This window comes from Pezoporus flaviventris, unplaced genomic scaffold, assembly GCF_033815535.1.
Source record: "Pezoporus flaviventris isolate CSIRO_AGI_PZ_B2104156 unplaced genomic scaffold, CSIRO_AGI_Pfla_v1 ptg000025l, whole genome shotgun sequence".
Lineage (NCBI taxonomy): Eukaryota > Metazoa > Chordata > Aves > Psittaciformes > Psittacidae > Pezoporus > Pezoporus flaviventris.
The window spans coordinates 21931481-21945993 of record NW_026892573.1 but is presented as its reverse complement, the minus strand read 5'-3'; the positions used below and the strand labels follow the sequence as shown (position 1 = coordinate 21945993).

The window sequence follows — 14513 nt, the reverse complement described above, 5'->3', positions numbered from 1 at the left end:
GCACCCCGCCGCCGCCGCCAGGTGAGGCGGGGACCGAGGGCTGCCAGGCAGGGTCTGGCCTCCCTTGGGTGTGCTAAAGGCCGGCCCCAGCGGCCGCTCTCGCTGCGGAGGAAGCCCCAGAGCGGGGATCCCGGCTCGAAGCCCACCCTCCCGCTGCGGTCGGGACGCGCGGTCGGGAGCAGCCCGTGCGCAGCGGCGGGTCGCGGGCTGGCGCGGGGCGGGATCCTGGAAGTTGGGATAGAAGTTCGGGAAGGGAAAATAAAAGTTCTGGTTGGCGGCACCACTCCGTGGCTGCGGAGGGCGGGCGGGCCTCAAAGAGGGGTGCTGGGGAGACGCACGAGCGCGTGCGTAAGGCAGCTTTGGCGTGCCCGCGGTTCGGGGGTTGAGGGGGCGGGCAGCGCCGGACGGCCCCCTGGCGGGAGGCGGTGCAGGCGGGCGCGCATAGGAGGGCTGAGCCCGTGCCGGGCTGCCTCGGTCGGATACGGTGCGGGCGGGCTCAGGAGGGGCGGAGCCGGCGGCGGAGAGTGATTCGGGCGGGCGTAACTCCGAACTTTTGTTTGGTGTGTTGTGCGAGTTAGTTTCCGCCGCCGGGACAGAGGCGCCGGCCGGGCTGGGCCGCACTCGGGAAAGAGCCGCACGCTGAGAGTTGTTTTGCTAGTTGCTGCGGCTGGGTCGGTTTCCCTGCCGAGGGGCGAGAAGCACCGACCACAGCAAGGACGAGACGCGGCCCAGGGAGCGGGGCATGCGGGGCCGGGAATCCGGGCTCTGAGCCGTCGAGCCCCGCCAGGAAAGCGCCGGGGGGTCCCGACGGAGCCATGGATCCCGGGCAGCCTCAACAGCAGCAGCCGCCGCAGGCATCGCAGCCCCCGGCCTCGCAGCAGGCACCTCCGCAGCCACCGGGCGCGGTGTCGGGGGCCCCGTCCGGCGCGGCGCAGCCCCCAGGCGCCGGCCCCCCCCCGGCGGGACACCAGATCGTACATGTGCGGGGCGACTCGGAGACCGACTTAGAGGCGCTGTTCAACGCCGTGATGAACCCCAAGGGCGCCAACGTGCCGCACACGCTGCCCATGCGGCTTCGGAAGCTGCCCGACTCCTTCTTCAAGCCGCCTGAGCCCAAGGCCCACTCCCGCCAGGTGAGGGGGGGGGGGGTGGCCTGTCCGTGCGATCGCTCTCCTCGCCGCCGCCGCCGCGCTCCTCCCGGGGGAGGCTTGTGGGGGAGGGGGGCCGGGGCGGGAATCCGCTCTCTGCGGGGCTGAGCGGGGCGGGGGGCGCCCGACGGGGCGCTCGCTGCCGCGCTTCCTCCCTCGCCCTGAGGGTAGCCCGTCCTCCTCCTCCTCCCTACCCTCCGTGTGGCCCCTCGCCGCCCGCGCCTCAGGACGCTGAGGGGGAGCCGGCGGCCGCGGGCCCCAGCCCGGTCTCCGGCGGGGCCTCGGACTCCACATCCGCTCTGTGGCGAGACCCGGCTGCTCTCCCGGCCGGTCCGGGGAGGCGGCGGTGGGGGAGCCCCTAAAACTGAAGTGAAAACTCTTAGCTCGGAAGAGGGGGAGGGTTTCGTTGTGAGGTCCGAGTCTCCCGCGGCGCGGGGCGGCCCGTCTGTTCAGGAGGGTAACGCGGTTGTGCCAAACTTCTACCCCCGCCCCCCCCCCCAGCGCCGTCAAACAATATGGATGGAGTTGTGCCACCATTTCATCGCTGTGCTGGGCTGAGTGGGATTAAACCCCCCAATACACACGTTAATTTAAGGAGTTAACTCCCGAGCGGCCCGTCAAATCCGACGGCGTAGGGGTCTGCATCCTGGGCAGCAGCGGCCCTGAAGTCTGCGGCCGGGAGCGGCGGGGCCGGGACGGGGGGTGGGGGGCCGGGCCCAGGGGAAGGCGGGGGAGGGGGGGATGCGGGGCCGGGCCGGGGCTCGGCCTCCGGGAGCGTTTGGTCTTCGACTGACTTTTGCGCCCAGACCGAAGTGTTGGTGCGAGTGCGACTGAGAGTTAATGTTTAGGCTGCAGTTACCGACTTTTTGGAAGGAGGCTGTGCCTACTCGAGTGTTTTATTAAGTAATGAACTTTGTTGCTAAGCTATAAAATACGTTTTATTATTGGCTATTGTCGCTTTGTCTGTGTAGCCAGTAGGAGTGAAACTTGCTCTGTGTACTGGTACCCTTGTTGTTAAGGGTCTGTCAACATTTCCATTATTAAACTTCTGTTTTGAAGGATTTATGACTTGGCTTCTGAAGTTCACTTCAGTCTGAACCTTTGGCACATACTCTCGGCCTAGGAGTTAATTCATTTTCCAAATACTAGAAAAAATCAGTCTGGCCTTCATATTGCAAGACTGAAAAGAAAATAGAACGGGGTGGGGCTGAGTTGCTCCTGTAGTTTTGTTTGCTTCTGAGTTGCAGGCCTTTAATAGCATACTGAAATCCAGCAAGGAATAAGGTTATTTTGTGTAGGGTTTTTTTTCTTAAGTTGTGCAGCTCTTACCACAGTTCCGTTGTGTACAAATGTGAACTCTGGTATATGTTCAGCTAACGCTTGGTGCTGTGTCAAATACAGTAACTGTAGTGAAATAGCTATTGTGTTTGAAATGCACTTAATGTGTGTGACATTAATACACCTTGTACTTTTAAGCTTAGCGTTCTCTTGCTTGTGTATGTTTTTCTTCATCTGTAATGCATGTTTAGTTGGATCACTCTGCCTTGTAACAGTTGGTGGTTCCTATAACATAAACTGGAAATTTGGCTAAAGCCAGAGAATAATTTGCTCCACTGTGGACTGTCTTTTAAAATACAACTGTTTTAATTTTTTTTTTTTTGGTTTAGTTGTGCCACAGAAGTATTCTGTTAAACAGAAAAAGTATTTAAGTTTCTGTAGTTTGCCCTGTTTTTCAAGAATTAATATGCCTCAGATTCAGCTGATTTACAACTTGTGTATTTTGTCTAAATGTGAATGTAAGCTAATTCTTTTCCAGTTTAATACGTGAAACTTCCCTACAGAATTGTCAGTCTCTGTAGGAATGCAAGTGGGGCCTTACATGGTGCAATACCTTGAGTAGAGAGGTGTGGCAAAGGCTGTGATACATGCATCTTATTGTAGGTGTCCATATTGTTCTGGTGTATCTACAAAATTAATTAGTAAATATATAACGTAAACTCGATATTGATTTAATCCATTTTCAGAGCTGCTGTTTCATGGTACACTACTCGCAGGGAAATTCTGTGTACTTATGGCTGGTAACTGGTGAATGGTTTTGTGAGTCATTTGTGATTGTGTAAACAGTTTGCTGAACCTCTGCTTTGGCTGACGTATGGACAGACTTTATAAGCTCCCTATACCCTTAAAAGCACAGTTGGTGTGCGGGTTAGGAAATTCTGTCTTCAGTTTTGTGGTATAGCTGATTTATATGGTTGAGTTCAGGAGTCTTCTCTGATGGATCTCACTGCTGTCAGTTGGCATTTCTTTGTTACTTTTCTCCTTGTGAAACCTTTTAAACACTTGCAGAGGATGTATGTGTGGGTGCCCTTGACCCCTGTTTCAAAAGGAGAGTTGTGATTGACTCCCCCACCAGGCAGTGAGTGCAATGGAAATGGGTGGTAACGTACCATGCAACGTGCTGTATGAGGTCTGCTGACTTTGGGCAAGCTTTTCTCTTAACCCTGCAACAGGGAGTAAGAACTCCAGTTTTCAAAATAAAACGAAAGACACTTAGCACGTACTTATAGTTAATATTTCTTGACTTACACAAGGGCTTTTGTGATGCTAATTTACCAGCCTACTTAGAGGCTCTCTTCACCAGCAGTAAGCGGAAAATAAGTAGAACTTTAGAATGATGAACTTGTGAATTTCTTCTGAAAGGCTCCTTTAAAATGAAATGTCGTCTGACAGCTGCATTTCTGATGAAATATGAGAGTCTTAATGGGAATAATTTCACTCCTGGCAGGCCAGCACTGATGCAGGGACAGCAGGAGCCCTGACCCCACAGCATGTCCGAGCTCATTCCTCTCCAGCATCGCTGCAGCTGGGAGCTGTTTCTCCAGGGACACTTACACCCTCTGGAGTAGTGACTGGACCTGGAGCTCCAGCCTCTCAACATCTCCGCCAGTCTTCATTTGAGATCCCTGATGATGTGCCTTTGCCACCAGGTTGGGAGATGGCTAAGACGCCATCTGGACAGAGATACTTCCTTAAGTAAGTAAAACTTGTCTTCAGTTGGCTGTATCTCTGATGCTTTTTTGTTGGTGGTGACTTTTTTTTGTTACATTTTTTGTTGTTTGTTTTATTTTATAATATTTGAATTTTAGTAGATTTCATTGGGTTTAAAACACATGTTTTGAAAAACACGCGCCTGACTTTAAGTAGGAGATCCTACAACTCCAGTATTCCTCCAAATCGGCTCTCTGCTGTTTCTGAAAACTGTATGGTACTCTGTGAATATTTACCCTATCTTAATCTTAGCTGAAGAATGTTATCTATTGTGTTGTGTGCTAAAAATCAGTGAAATGCACACAGTGATTTTTAAACAATGTGAGTTTTGGATTTGGTGAATCTTGCCAGAGTTGTTACACAGGTCAAAGTACATTTCACCTCATTTTTGTGATCCAGATGTAAAAATACAGAGTAACTTTAGAAACAATTGTAGTGAGGCTATATCAACTACGTTATTTTTTGAATAAGGACAGTAGTGTAAGTAAGCAACGGAAACGTTTTTGCCTGCTGTCTACTCGTGAGGAAATGAATGCGTATGTTTGATTGCAATAGCTGGGTCTGTAACTCTGAACTGGTCCACATTCCCTGCAGTGAAGGGGAAATTGCAGAACTTTTAACATCATTTCTTGTTCTAACAGCTGTAGCTTTTTCACATGGTGAAATTAGTATCACCTTTTCTATAACTGAAGAGAAGTTACACATGCCAGCCATCTGACACCTATTCCATCAGGAAGCATTCTGTTTTATGCTGAGTAGTTTTCTAAAACAGCAGGAGCTTGTCCTTCTTTCTGAAAGTGTGCCCACCAAGACATAGAATTGGCCCTCAAATATCTTGACTATATTTTGAACAGTTAATTAAACTGCAAGTCTCTAAATAAACCATTATATATCATTTTCAGGGCCGGGAGAGAGGAGGTTTACCAGAGTGTGTTATTTATATAAAACTTTTCAGCCAAGAGAAACATCTTTATCCCTACCTTTCTTGCTAAAACATTGTCATTAATACGTGCTTTTGATTGCAGTGGTTGTTTGTAGCTTCAAAAACAAAGTTGCAATGAAAATGGAACTTGCACAACTTCTTAAAACTGTTTCTTGTTCCTGTATCAATGGTGTTTCCATACAGAGAAATTAGCATCACTTTTTTTACTAAAAAGAGTTACTATTTGAGCCTGAAGGTTACTTCTTGAAAACAATCATTCTGTATTACGAGTGTGAAAATGAGTGTTAGCTGTAGATCTTAAATATATGATTTTCTTTCTTTTTTTTTTTTTTTTTGGTGATGTTGAACAAATTGGCGTATTCTGCAACATGAGCTCTTCAGCGTGCACAAATACAGGTATTTTGGAACCTGTAGGTTTATGCCATTTGAGACCTGTAGCTCACCGGACCTTGAGGAAAGCACAGACTGAGTTTGGAAATGAGAAGCAAGCCTTGTTTTTGACTGCGCTAGTGAGAGCTCTTAAAAAGCAGCTTATGAAGTGTGAAAAATAGATAGCTGATTTAAAGTTTTACTGTCACAAATATTTGTTTTTGATAACACTGCTAATTTTACAGGAAGTAGAAGTTTGAGATGCAGAATGACTTCACACTCTTGCAGCAGATTTTTCTTTAAGTTATGCTCATTCAGGTAAAATTAGTGAAAGATACTTTTTTCTTTTTCCAGAAAGCTTTTCTGCAGTTTCACTATTACCGCAAAACTCTTTTTAGCCTGCCATGTTTTTTTCTTTTTTTCGTCCTTTCTTGGTGTCCTGGTATCCATTTCAAAGGGTCGGGTTTCAGAAAGAACAATAAAGAGACTGAGACTGGAAAGTACACACAAGTCTGGCAAACTCATCTGCATGAGCAAGATCGTTTGTTCTCAAGCAGACATCCAAAGTAAATGATTGAAAGAGCTGCTAGCTGTGAAGGATGTGTCTTGATGGGGAAAGGAGTGGAAACAAACCAGGTTGTTAGGAAGAAAAATAAAGGCTGTGCTTTTTGAACCTCTCTCTGCCGGGTCACATGCTGACCTTGGGAGATTATAAACAGTGAAACGGGCTGTTTTCGTTCTGCTTTCGTTGGGTGATACTGTGGGAAGGGAGAGTCTAACAAGGATAGTTCTGAAGGCTCTATTAGCACCTGAAGAACATTTTTTTTGTTCCTAAAAGTTTGCTTACTAGTATCTACAGGTGACATCCACCAACTTCACTAGTGTTATGGTGTTATGAAGATTTGCTGAAAGCATTTCAAGTACTAGCAAAATGTTTGCTTGCATATTTAGGAAATCCAAAGAAATGTAAGAATTATTTTTAAGTAGCAAGTTTGTATTTCAGGAGCTTTTTTCAGTGTTGAGTGGTAAATTCTGTCTCATCTCTACAAGCCTGTTGAAGCTCATATCATGTGTAGTTATACCTTAAACATTTGTTCAGAGCTTGAATGCTGAGATTCCTGATGCTAAATACATTTAATGTGGTTCCTTTTACCATATGCAGATTTTTGGTGTGTCTTCCAAGTATTCAGCTTTTTTTATTGGATTGGCTGCATTGCTCTTTGTTTCCATGTACACTGTTCTGTAGCCACTCCATGAACAGTCTAGTAATTGGGCTCTAGAAAGATCTTTGCAGAATAGGTAACAGTATTAGATTTTTTCCAGATGTCAGTAAGCCTTATGGTTATAGTTATCATAATATACTATAGTGCAAACAGACTAATATAAAATCGAGTACTGCACTTAATATGGACTGGAATATAGTCACTTTCACTAATCAATAGGTCAAGGACTGCAAGCATGGTAGTTTGCACAAAGAAACGAAAATAATGCATATAGGAGTGAAAATACTTGTCTGTATATTTATACGCATGCACAGAGTTATTTGGCCAGGTATTTTGTATACACACCACATGTATACATATGCATTACAAAAGGTTGAGAGCGGTAGTATAGGGTCTGAACAAGAGCTACTCTTGCAAATCGATCCGTCATCTTAACAAATAGACCCCTCTGTGTGGGAATGCCCAACATATGATTTGCCAGAATTCCAGTCATTGGTGTTCATCTCCTTGTTTTAAGTAGGATTCTGCAGTATAGTTTTCTATTAGTGAAATACAGATGATTTTGGCCAGTGAGTGAAGACACGCTTGCTAAACAGTTGGTGAAACCAATACTGTTTTTTACTCAAACTGCTACTTAAACAACTCATAAGCTAAGCCTTGCCTGGTTAGTAAGTGGTTACATCTGAGTCATCTCGGCATTGCTGTGTGAAATGCTTTAGCACTGTTCTTAAACATGCAGTAAAAAAGATGTGCTTGGTTTGTGTGGTGATGTCAACCACATTGCTTTTAACCGCTTCCTGTTAGCCAGCTGCTGGTTGACATTTCAGTGAACTATGGAGAAAGATAGGGGATTGCTCTCTAGGCAAAAGATAATATGCCATGGGAGTAGAAGACAGCAACTTGCAGAGAGAAAAAAGTTTTGCTCTGTTTTAGAATTACTGTTGTATTGTTTTAACTTCTTGTTATGCTTTTAATTATTACAAAGCTTGTGTGATAATTCTCATTTTGTAGTGTGAGGAGAAGTTAAATGCTTGTCTAGCAAACAAGTCTTGTAATTATTTTTCCTACAGGAAGTAGTTCTTGCAAGCAGTTTATCAACAACTTCCTATTTTTTTCTCTGAAGTGTTGAATGACTTCCTGAAGGAGGCCAAGGTGGTTTTCGTTAGTATCTGTGGGTGTGTTTGAGGTGGTTACCCATCTGGCAGAAACTTTAAGAATAGATTGTTGTTACATGTTTCTTATGTGCTCCATCAGAGGCATGGCTTTGGATGTTATGCAACCAAATAATTTTAAGATAAGAGGGAAGTTTGTTGCTGTGCTTTTTTTTTTCTTCATGTCACACATGAAAAATAACCAGCAACCCCATTAGATTTCTCTTGGGTCCCCTTTTTGCCCTGGACTAGAACCGCCCACTAACAACACCAATACAATCTGCTCTGTTCATTCTCACCTTACCCCCCAACCCCCCAAAGTAATCTTAAGTCTTCCAGGGCTGAAGATACGTAGAGGAAAAACTGCTGTCACAGTTTCATATTTTATTGAATACTGGGGAAATGCATGTTTGGAACCATCAGTTCTGAACATCTTGTGTTTATGGTTCTACAGTTCAGGCTAGTTTGTCATTAAGAGTTGTATCGTAGGAAACCAAAACTGCAACCACTGCTCTTAGATGAGTTTGTCCACTCTTTTACACCTTTTATACTGAAACGCAGTTGAAGACTTTTCATTTGTTAAAATTTATTTGTAATGTATCAACTTAATTTCATTTTTATATTGATGATTTCTGTGTGTTTATGACAACATTCGTAAGATCCATGATCTGGAGGAAAAAAAAGGCCACGAAATCTGTGCAGGGGAAAATGGGCACTGTCAGTTTCAGAATGTAACTGGAGGAAAAATACTAGTTAAACTTTTACAGTAAAACATGCTATAGGAAGTTTTTTGGCAACTTCAGGGTTTTTTGTGGGTGGTTTTTTTTTTTTTTTGTCTTGGAAGACAGTACTACTAAGTGCGTATCTTCTACCTCTTACTTTTGAAGAGTCCTGCAAAAGAACAGTATCTTTAAACAGGCAGAAGAATAATAAGGGCAAACTTGCCTTGTTTGTGTTAGCACTGAGCCTGAGCTGGGAGGAGGATAAAGTACATAGTCAGCCCTCTGAGTTCAGAAAACTCATAGCCAGCTTAGTGGGTGGGCATCACTGAAAACAATGGCACATGGTGCTTTTCTTGTGTTTGGTTTTGTTTTGCTTAAGAAAAATTGCAGAGGATGATGTCCATGCCTTCAGTGCTCTTCTGCCATACAAGGTGATTTTATAAGACTATTGCAGCAGCAGTTTAATAGATGTGGTTTAAGGTAGGCTGAAAACATGCTGAATTTTACTTGTAAGCATATTGGCATTCCTTATCGCTGAGGATTTTATTTTATTTTATTTTTTTTTAAATCAGCTGGTGATCTGTACCTTTCTTCCTCCTACAGGTTTGGCCTTTCAGTATCTCTCTCATAAAATTAATCCTTGTGCTTTATAGTGTCTGATTTGATGCCTGTCGTAATCTTCCAGTAAACTCTGAAAGCACTGAATTAAACATCTGCTGAAAGCTCCTGATACTGTAGGGGAGGATGTGCCAGCTGTAGAATATATGTCTTAGAAATCTAAATAGAATCTGAATATACATGCAGTGGATAGAGAAGGTACTGGCATGCTTGGAAAAATTGGGTTGTATTAATCAAATGTTCATTAAAGATGACTTCCGTTATGGGTTTGATCGGAATTACATCTCGTTTAGCTGTTGAGAACACTGATGTAGTTTTGATTTGTATACTTTCTTATCTCCTGAATCAAATTTGAGAACAGTTTTATCTTACCTAAGTCTGTAAACTTTGTATTCTGTTGAAAGCTATAATTGTGATAGAGATCTTATTTATAAGTCTTCTATGTAAGAAAAATCTTAGTCTCTCTCTGATCAGTAATGAGGCTTCTGATACAAGTTTAATCAGAATTTTATGTTTAAAAAAGATGCTTCCTCAATTCTGCTTATGAAAAGACGTTGTCAGGTTATATTTGGTTAAAAGTAGTAGTGTTGAGTTCTGTGGGAGCAATTACACCACTATGGAACCACTTCTGTTTTCTCAGGTTTTGACCTTTTCTAAAGACAAACAAGAATTTGATCTAAATCAAGATGAGTGTCTTCTGGACTCTTATCCTGTAGCCTTTCTTCTTCTGTATGTTGAAGATGGCAAAGAATTACAGTTGCATTTTTTTTTAGTAGTCATCTGGTTTGTAGCATAGGGTAATCTGTAACCCATCAGTCACATCATGGAAATTCCAACTTGATAGAAAGCAGTAAAATAATAAGAGGATGTTAATTTGAAAGTTCCTGTGAAAGTAAGACTGGCACTACCCCACCAGCTTTTGCAAAAAAATACTTGTAATGGGTAAATTCAATTGAATTGATCAATGGCATATGTGGGTAAAATCATACCTACTTTTACAAGATCCATTTCTCACTTATCTTTCCTGTTCTGGAAATGAATTCCAAATAGAAACCCTCCATTTATAGTGTGCTCAGTTTCCTTTGCAGTTGTGGTGCAACAGCTGCAAAGCTTTAAAAGCTGTCACAGAGCAAGCCAAGTGGGTTTTTTTACCCAGCTTGTGCATTTTTACAGTAGACTGTCAGAGAAAGCAACTTCCTAGCACTGGGGATGCTGAAATACTGAATTGCAGGACCTAAATTGGGTCATGTGTAAAATTAAAGTTTGCTCCCAAAGAAATATTTTCACATATCAAACATAATCAGTTACTGGATGACACCCAGGAGAGCAAGATGTGTTACTTGGGGTTGAAATACAAGAGTAACTGTTAAAACTAGTGTGACATTAACTGCAAGCAGTTTCTTTTAGGCTCTTGATTAAGACTAGACACCTCCCCCTACAAAATGAGGTAAACAGCTATAGAGAGCTGACAGCCAAAACTAGAGATGTTTCTCTGCTTTTTATATGTGGCCAGACACACTGGATGTGTTTATCTTCCTAGCTGGGAACAAATTCAGATGATGTAATTAGATTTAGTTTAACCTTTTGAAACTGATAGTAACTCGCTTCTATTTGTTTTGCATTCTTTTATTTTGATAAATTCCAATATATTTGCATTTATTGTTTGTACAATCCAAGGTACATACACAGTAAAGCTCATTAATGGTGGAACTCACTGTCTTTCACTATTTGTATAAATATTATTCCCTCTTTTAATGTGTGTGTGGGTTATTTATTCCTTTTTACCTCCTACCTTTCCCCCCTCACCAGCTGCGAATAGTTTTGTAAACCCTAATGTTGAAATGATCTAAATAATTTTAGAGAAATTCAGTTGTCAATTTTAAATCTTTAAATTTTTAAAGAAAATTTTACTTGGCTGAATGCAGGAAATTCACAGGAGTAGCAATCCTCTGACAGGTGCCCCCAGGATGTGGTCAGGATACCATGTAGTTGACCCAAGAGAAAGACAGAATTGTCTGTAGGGGAAATGTGACAGCCTGGGGGTATATAGCATAATGTGAAATACAGTTCTTGGGAGGAGGCTGCATATTGGAATGTTAACGGATAGATGCCGTGTAATGGCAGGACATTCTCTCACAAACAACTTTTTAAACCTCATTTTGATGTAAGGCTACATTGGGAAATGTACCAGCTAAACTATATTTTTTTTTTTGTGAAGTATTTAAAAAGGAATCTAGAGCAATATATCTTTATTATGAAAACTGTACTTGATAGCTTTTTTTTTTTTTAATAAAACTTGAAGTTTTATTTGGAGAACAGGAATTTTTGAAAGGTGTGATTAGCCTGTGTCGTCTCATTGCCTCCTGACGTGCTTCTTGGAGTCTGTTTTCTGGGATTGACTCTGCTGGTGTTTTATTTGGCTTTTAACCGAGTTACTTCAGGCTGTGTTTGGGGCAAGTATAGCTAGGTTTTCCAAATTGCTGGCTAATTCAAGCTAATAATATAAAGCTGCCTTGTAAAGTAAGACTTTTACCAGTATAGTGCCTGCCAGTCATGCCAGTTGCTAAGGAGACAAAGCTGTCTTGAAAACAATCTTGGACTTTGGTTTAATTTCACTAATGAGACCTTGCTGTGTCATAGTGAAAGGCCAGATCACTTTTGTTGAGCCTTTGACGTGCTGTTTGGTAACTTAGATCAGTATTAGTGGTTAAGGTTTGTTATTGATTATTACATTGTGATTGTGAAGCCAGTTTTTTTTTCCACTGAACTGTTCTGTAAGAACGTCAAAGGTCATTTACTCTTGCTAGTTTATTTCCAGTGGGTTCTGATTTATGGAGAGCTTTGTGGGAAGCCTGTCTGCACTACACAAGCTTATTTAAGGAGTGTTACTGCTTAAAGGATGCCTTTCCCTTTCTGATTACCTGTTGTAACTGAAATGCTAAGTAAACTTCTTGCCTTTTCCAGGCATGTTGTAAAATCGGACACTTATGACGTAATAAGACATTATCTGAAAGTAAACAATCCTTGGTTGTAGAGGCAAATGGAGTCCTTTGGGTAAAGGAAAGAAACAACTCACAGGTATATTTTCTCAAAGGACCTCACTTTTCAATGTTGGGTGTTTTTTTTTTATTTTTTTTTATTTGTTGTTCCTATTTGAAGAGCTTGATTGGCAACTCCTTTGCAATTACTTTCATTCCAACATTTGTTTAGTCTCTTTAGAATGGTAAGAAATAGAATAAAAGAGAAATTTCTTATGTGTTTACTAACAGTGCTGATGGTATAGTTACTATAACTATCTTTGCTCGCGAAGCCAAGCCATCAATCAGTCATATGTATAACTTTATAAACCTAAGTATCCGATGCACGCATAATTTGGTGATGATTTTTAATCCTTAATTTCCATCTGTGTATGGCACTTAAACTCTTCTAGCCAGTGAGTGTTGACATTTGGACTGAAGTAAGGGTTACCCGTTGTAACTGGTCTTTCAGGTTTTCACTTCTTATGTGAATCTTATTCTGAAATTATTCTAAAGCAGACCTAAGATGTTGGCACCATATAATTACTAGGTAACAGAGGGCAGGAGCTTCCAGATTTGTGGTATTAGGTGAACTGTTACAATTGTATGCTTGTGAGGTTTTTTTTTTGTCTTTTTTTTTTTTTTAAAGCTGTAATGACTAATAGGTGGAAAAAATCTGTTGGATATTTCACAATATCCATGTGATTTAGTCACTGGCCTAGGCATAAGGAAAGAAAAAACAAGACCTTAGCATAAACAGTTAAGAATTAGCATTTTAGCATCCCTATTAACTATCTAAAGGAAGTCTTAATTACGTTCATTTAAAAAATAGTTCACAATTCAAATTTGTGCCCATTTTTCATTATGCTGTTAGATGGTCTTGATGTGATGAGCTTTGTGTTGTATTTGTTGAGGAACTCGTACAGTTCGTTGTTTCAATGGATTAAATGTCAATTGTAGGTGGTAATGTTCACCTGTAACTTTGTAAAATCCTTTAATTAAAGATATAAGTGAACTTACCATTTTGCTAATGCATGATACTTTTACTTCATAACTAGTGAAATAACTAGCTTCTTAACAATTTCTGCAGGTAAGTATGGTTGAATTTATTATTGCCCTTATCTGCAGTTGTGGTAGGACGTTATGAGAGCTTAGAATACAAACCATTCAGTTACATATGCACTGCTGGTGAAAGTATTCCAACCATATGTAGGTAGATATATACTTTGTGTCTTTTCATTTAGTCAAACTGTAAGATACACCTTCTCTAATAACAGATGCACACATTCTTTTATTGTGTAGATGCTGTTCAGTTTTTGACTTCTAGCTTGTCTATTTTTTAAGCAGCAAAAGAATATGCAAATTCTTGTAAGCAATTATTCTATCAAGAATGTAAAGTCTAGTGGAAGATGTCCCTGCTCATGGCAGGGGTTAGAAGGGGCCTTAAAGATTATCTAATTTGAACCCGAGCCATTCCATGAATATATACAGACTGTTGTGCAGTATCAACTGGTGCTGTTGCATTGTGCTTCATAAAGTAATCTTTTAATTTACACTTCATTAGGACTAGTAGCTTTTCATTTAGGTCAGTGTAACACTTCTGTGCTGTTTGAGGCAATGTTTCTGCCTCAAAACCGATTTATTTGTCAAAGCTGTTTAGCTCATTTGCCTGCCCAGCATTTGTATCAGCTGAGAATTTCCTAGCTGTTACCCTTCCAGTGGCTCCTACAGAACCAGTATTTGGCTTTTGGCAGACATAGCAAGGCTGAATTGCAGTATCAGATGGTAATGCTGTATTGTTTCATATAGGTATCAAACCAAGTCTGTCCAGATCAGTATCTTGTTGCCAGAAGTGGTCATGAGCAAATTTCTTTCAACAGCTATGAATAGTGCAAGCATATGTGATACCTTAAGAACCATTGCAGCTTCCAGCAGTCCTCCAAGACTTGTGCTTTCTTCCCTTGAGGCCACAGAAACCTTCAGCATCTGCTGCATGCTTTGGCAAAGAATCTCACTAGTTGTCGATCCAGCACATGAAGGAACGCCTTCATTCTGTTTTAAGCTTGGCTCCCATCAGCTTCATTCAGTGGTGCCCAGTTCTTATTTTGGAAGTGACAATTAACAGTTGATGCATATTTGTTCTGCTCAAGATTGCTATCTTCTCTTCTGGAAATTACCTCCTTTGAAAGTTGAATGAGTCCTAACATGCTGGGTCTTCCTGGGATAGGTTTCCTCAGTGACCCCCTTTCTGTAAGCCTTTTCCATTTTTTTTTT

The 14513-nt window shown here is 42.0% G+C and overlaps 1 protein-coding gene across 8 annotated transcripts in view; it reads left to right on the top strand.

The window, feature by feature from the left end:
* Positions 1–468: 468 nt before the first annotated feature.
* The window catches only part of YAP1 (Yes1 associated transcriptional regulator), an 86133-nt gene continuing 72088 nt past the window's right edge, over positions 469–14513 (top strand). For 2 of the 8 annotated variants that reach the window (XM_061457814.1, XM_061457813.1), the window contains exons 1-2: positions 482–1133; positions 3934–4181. In XM_061457814.1, coding sequence (XP_061313798.1) covers positions 816–1133; positions 3934–4181 — 566 coding nt within the window. In that variant the 5' untranslated portion in view covers positions 482–815. Of the gene's footprint in view, positions 1134–3933; positions 4182–14513 lie in introns of all 8 variants that reach the window. The other 6 variants (XM_061457818.1, XM_061457819.1, XM_061457820.1 and 3 more) reach the window with 6 other exon arrangements.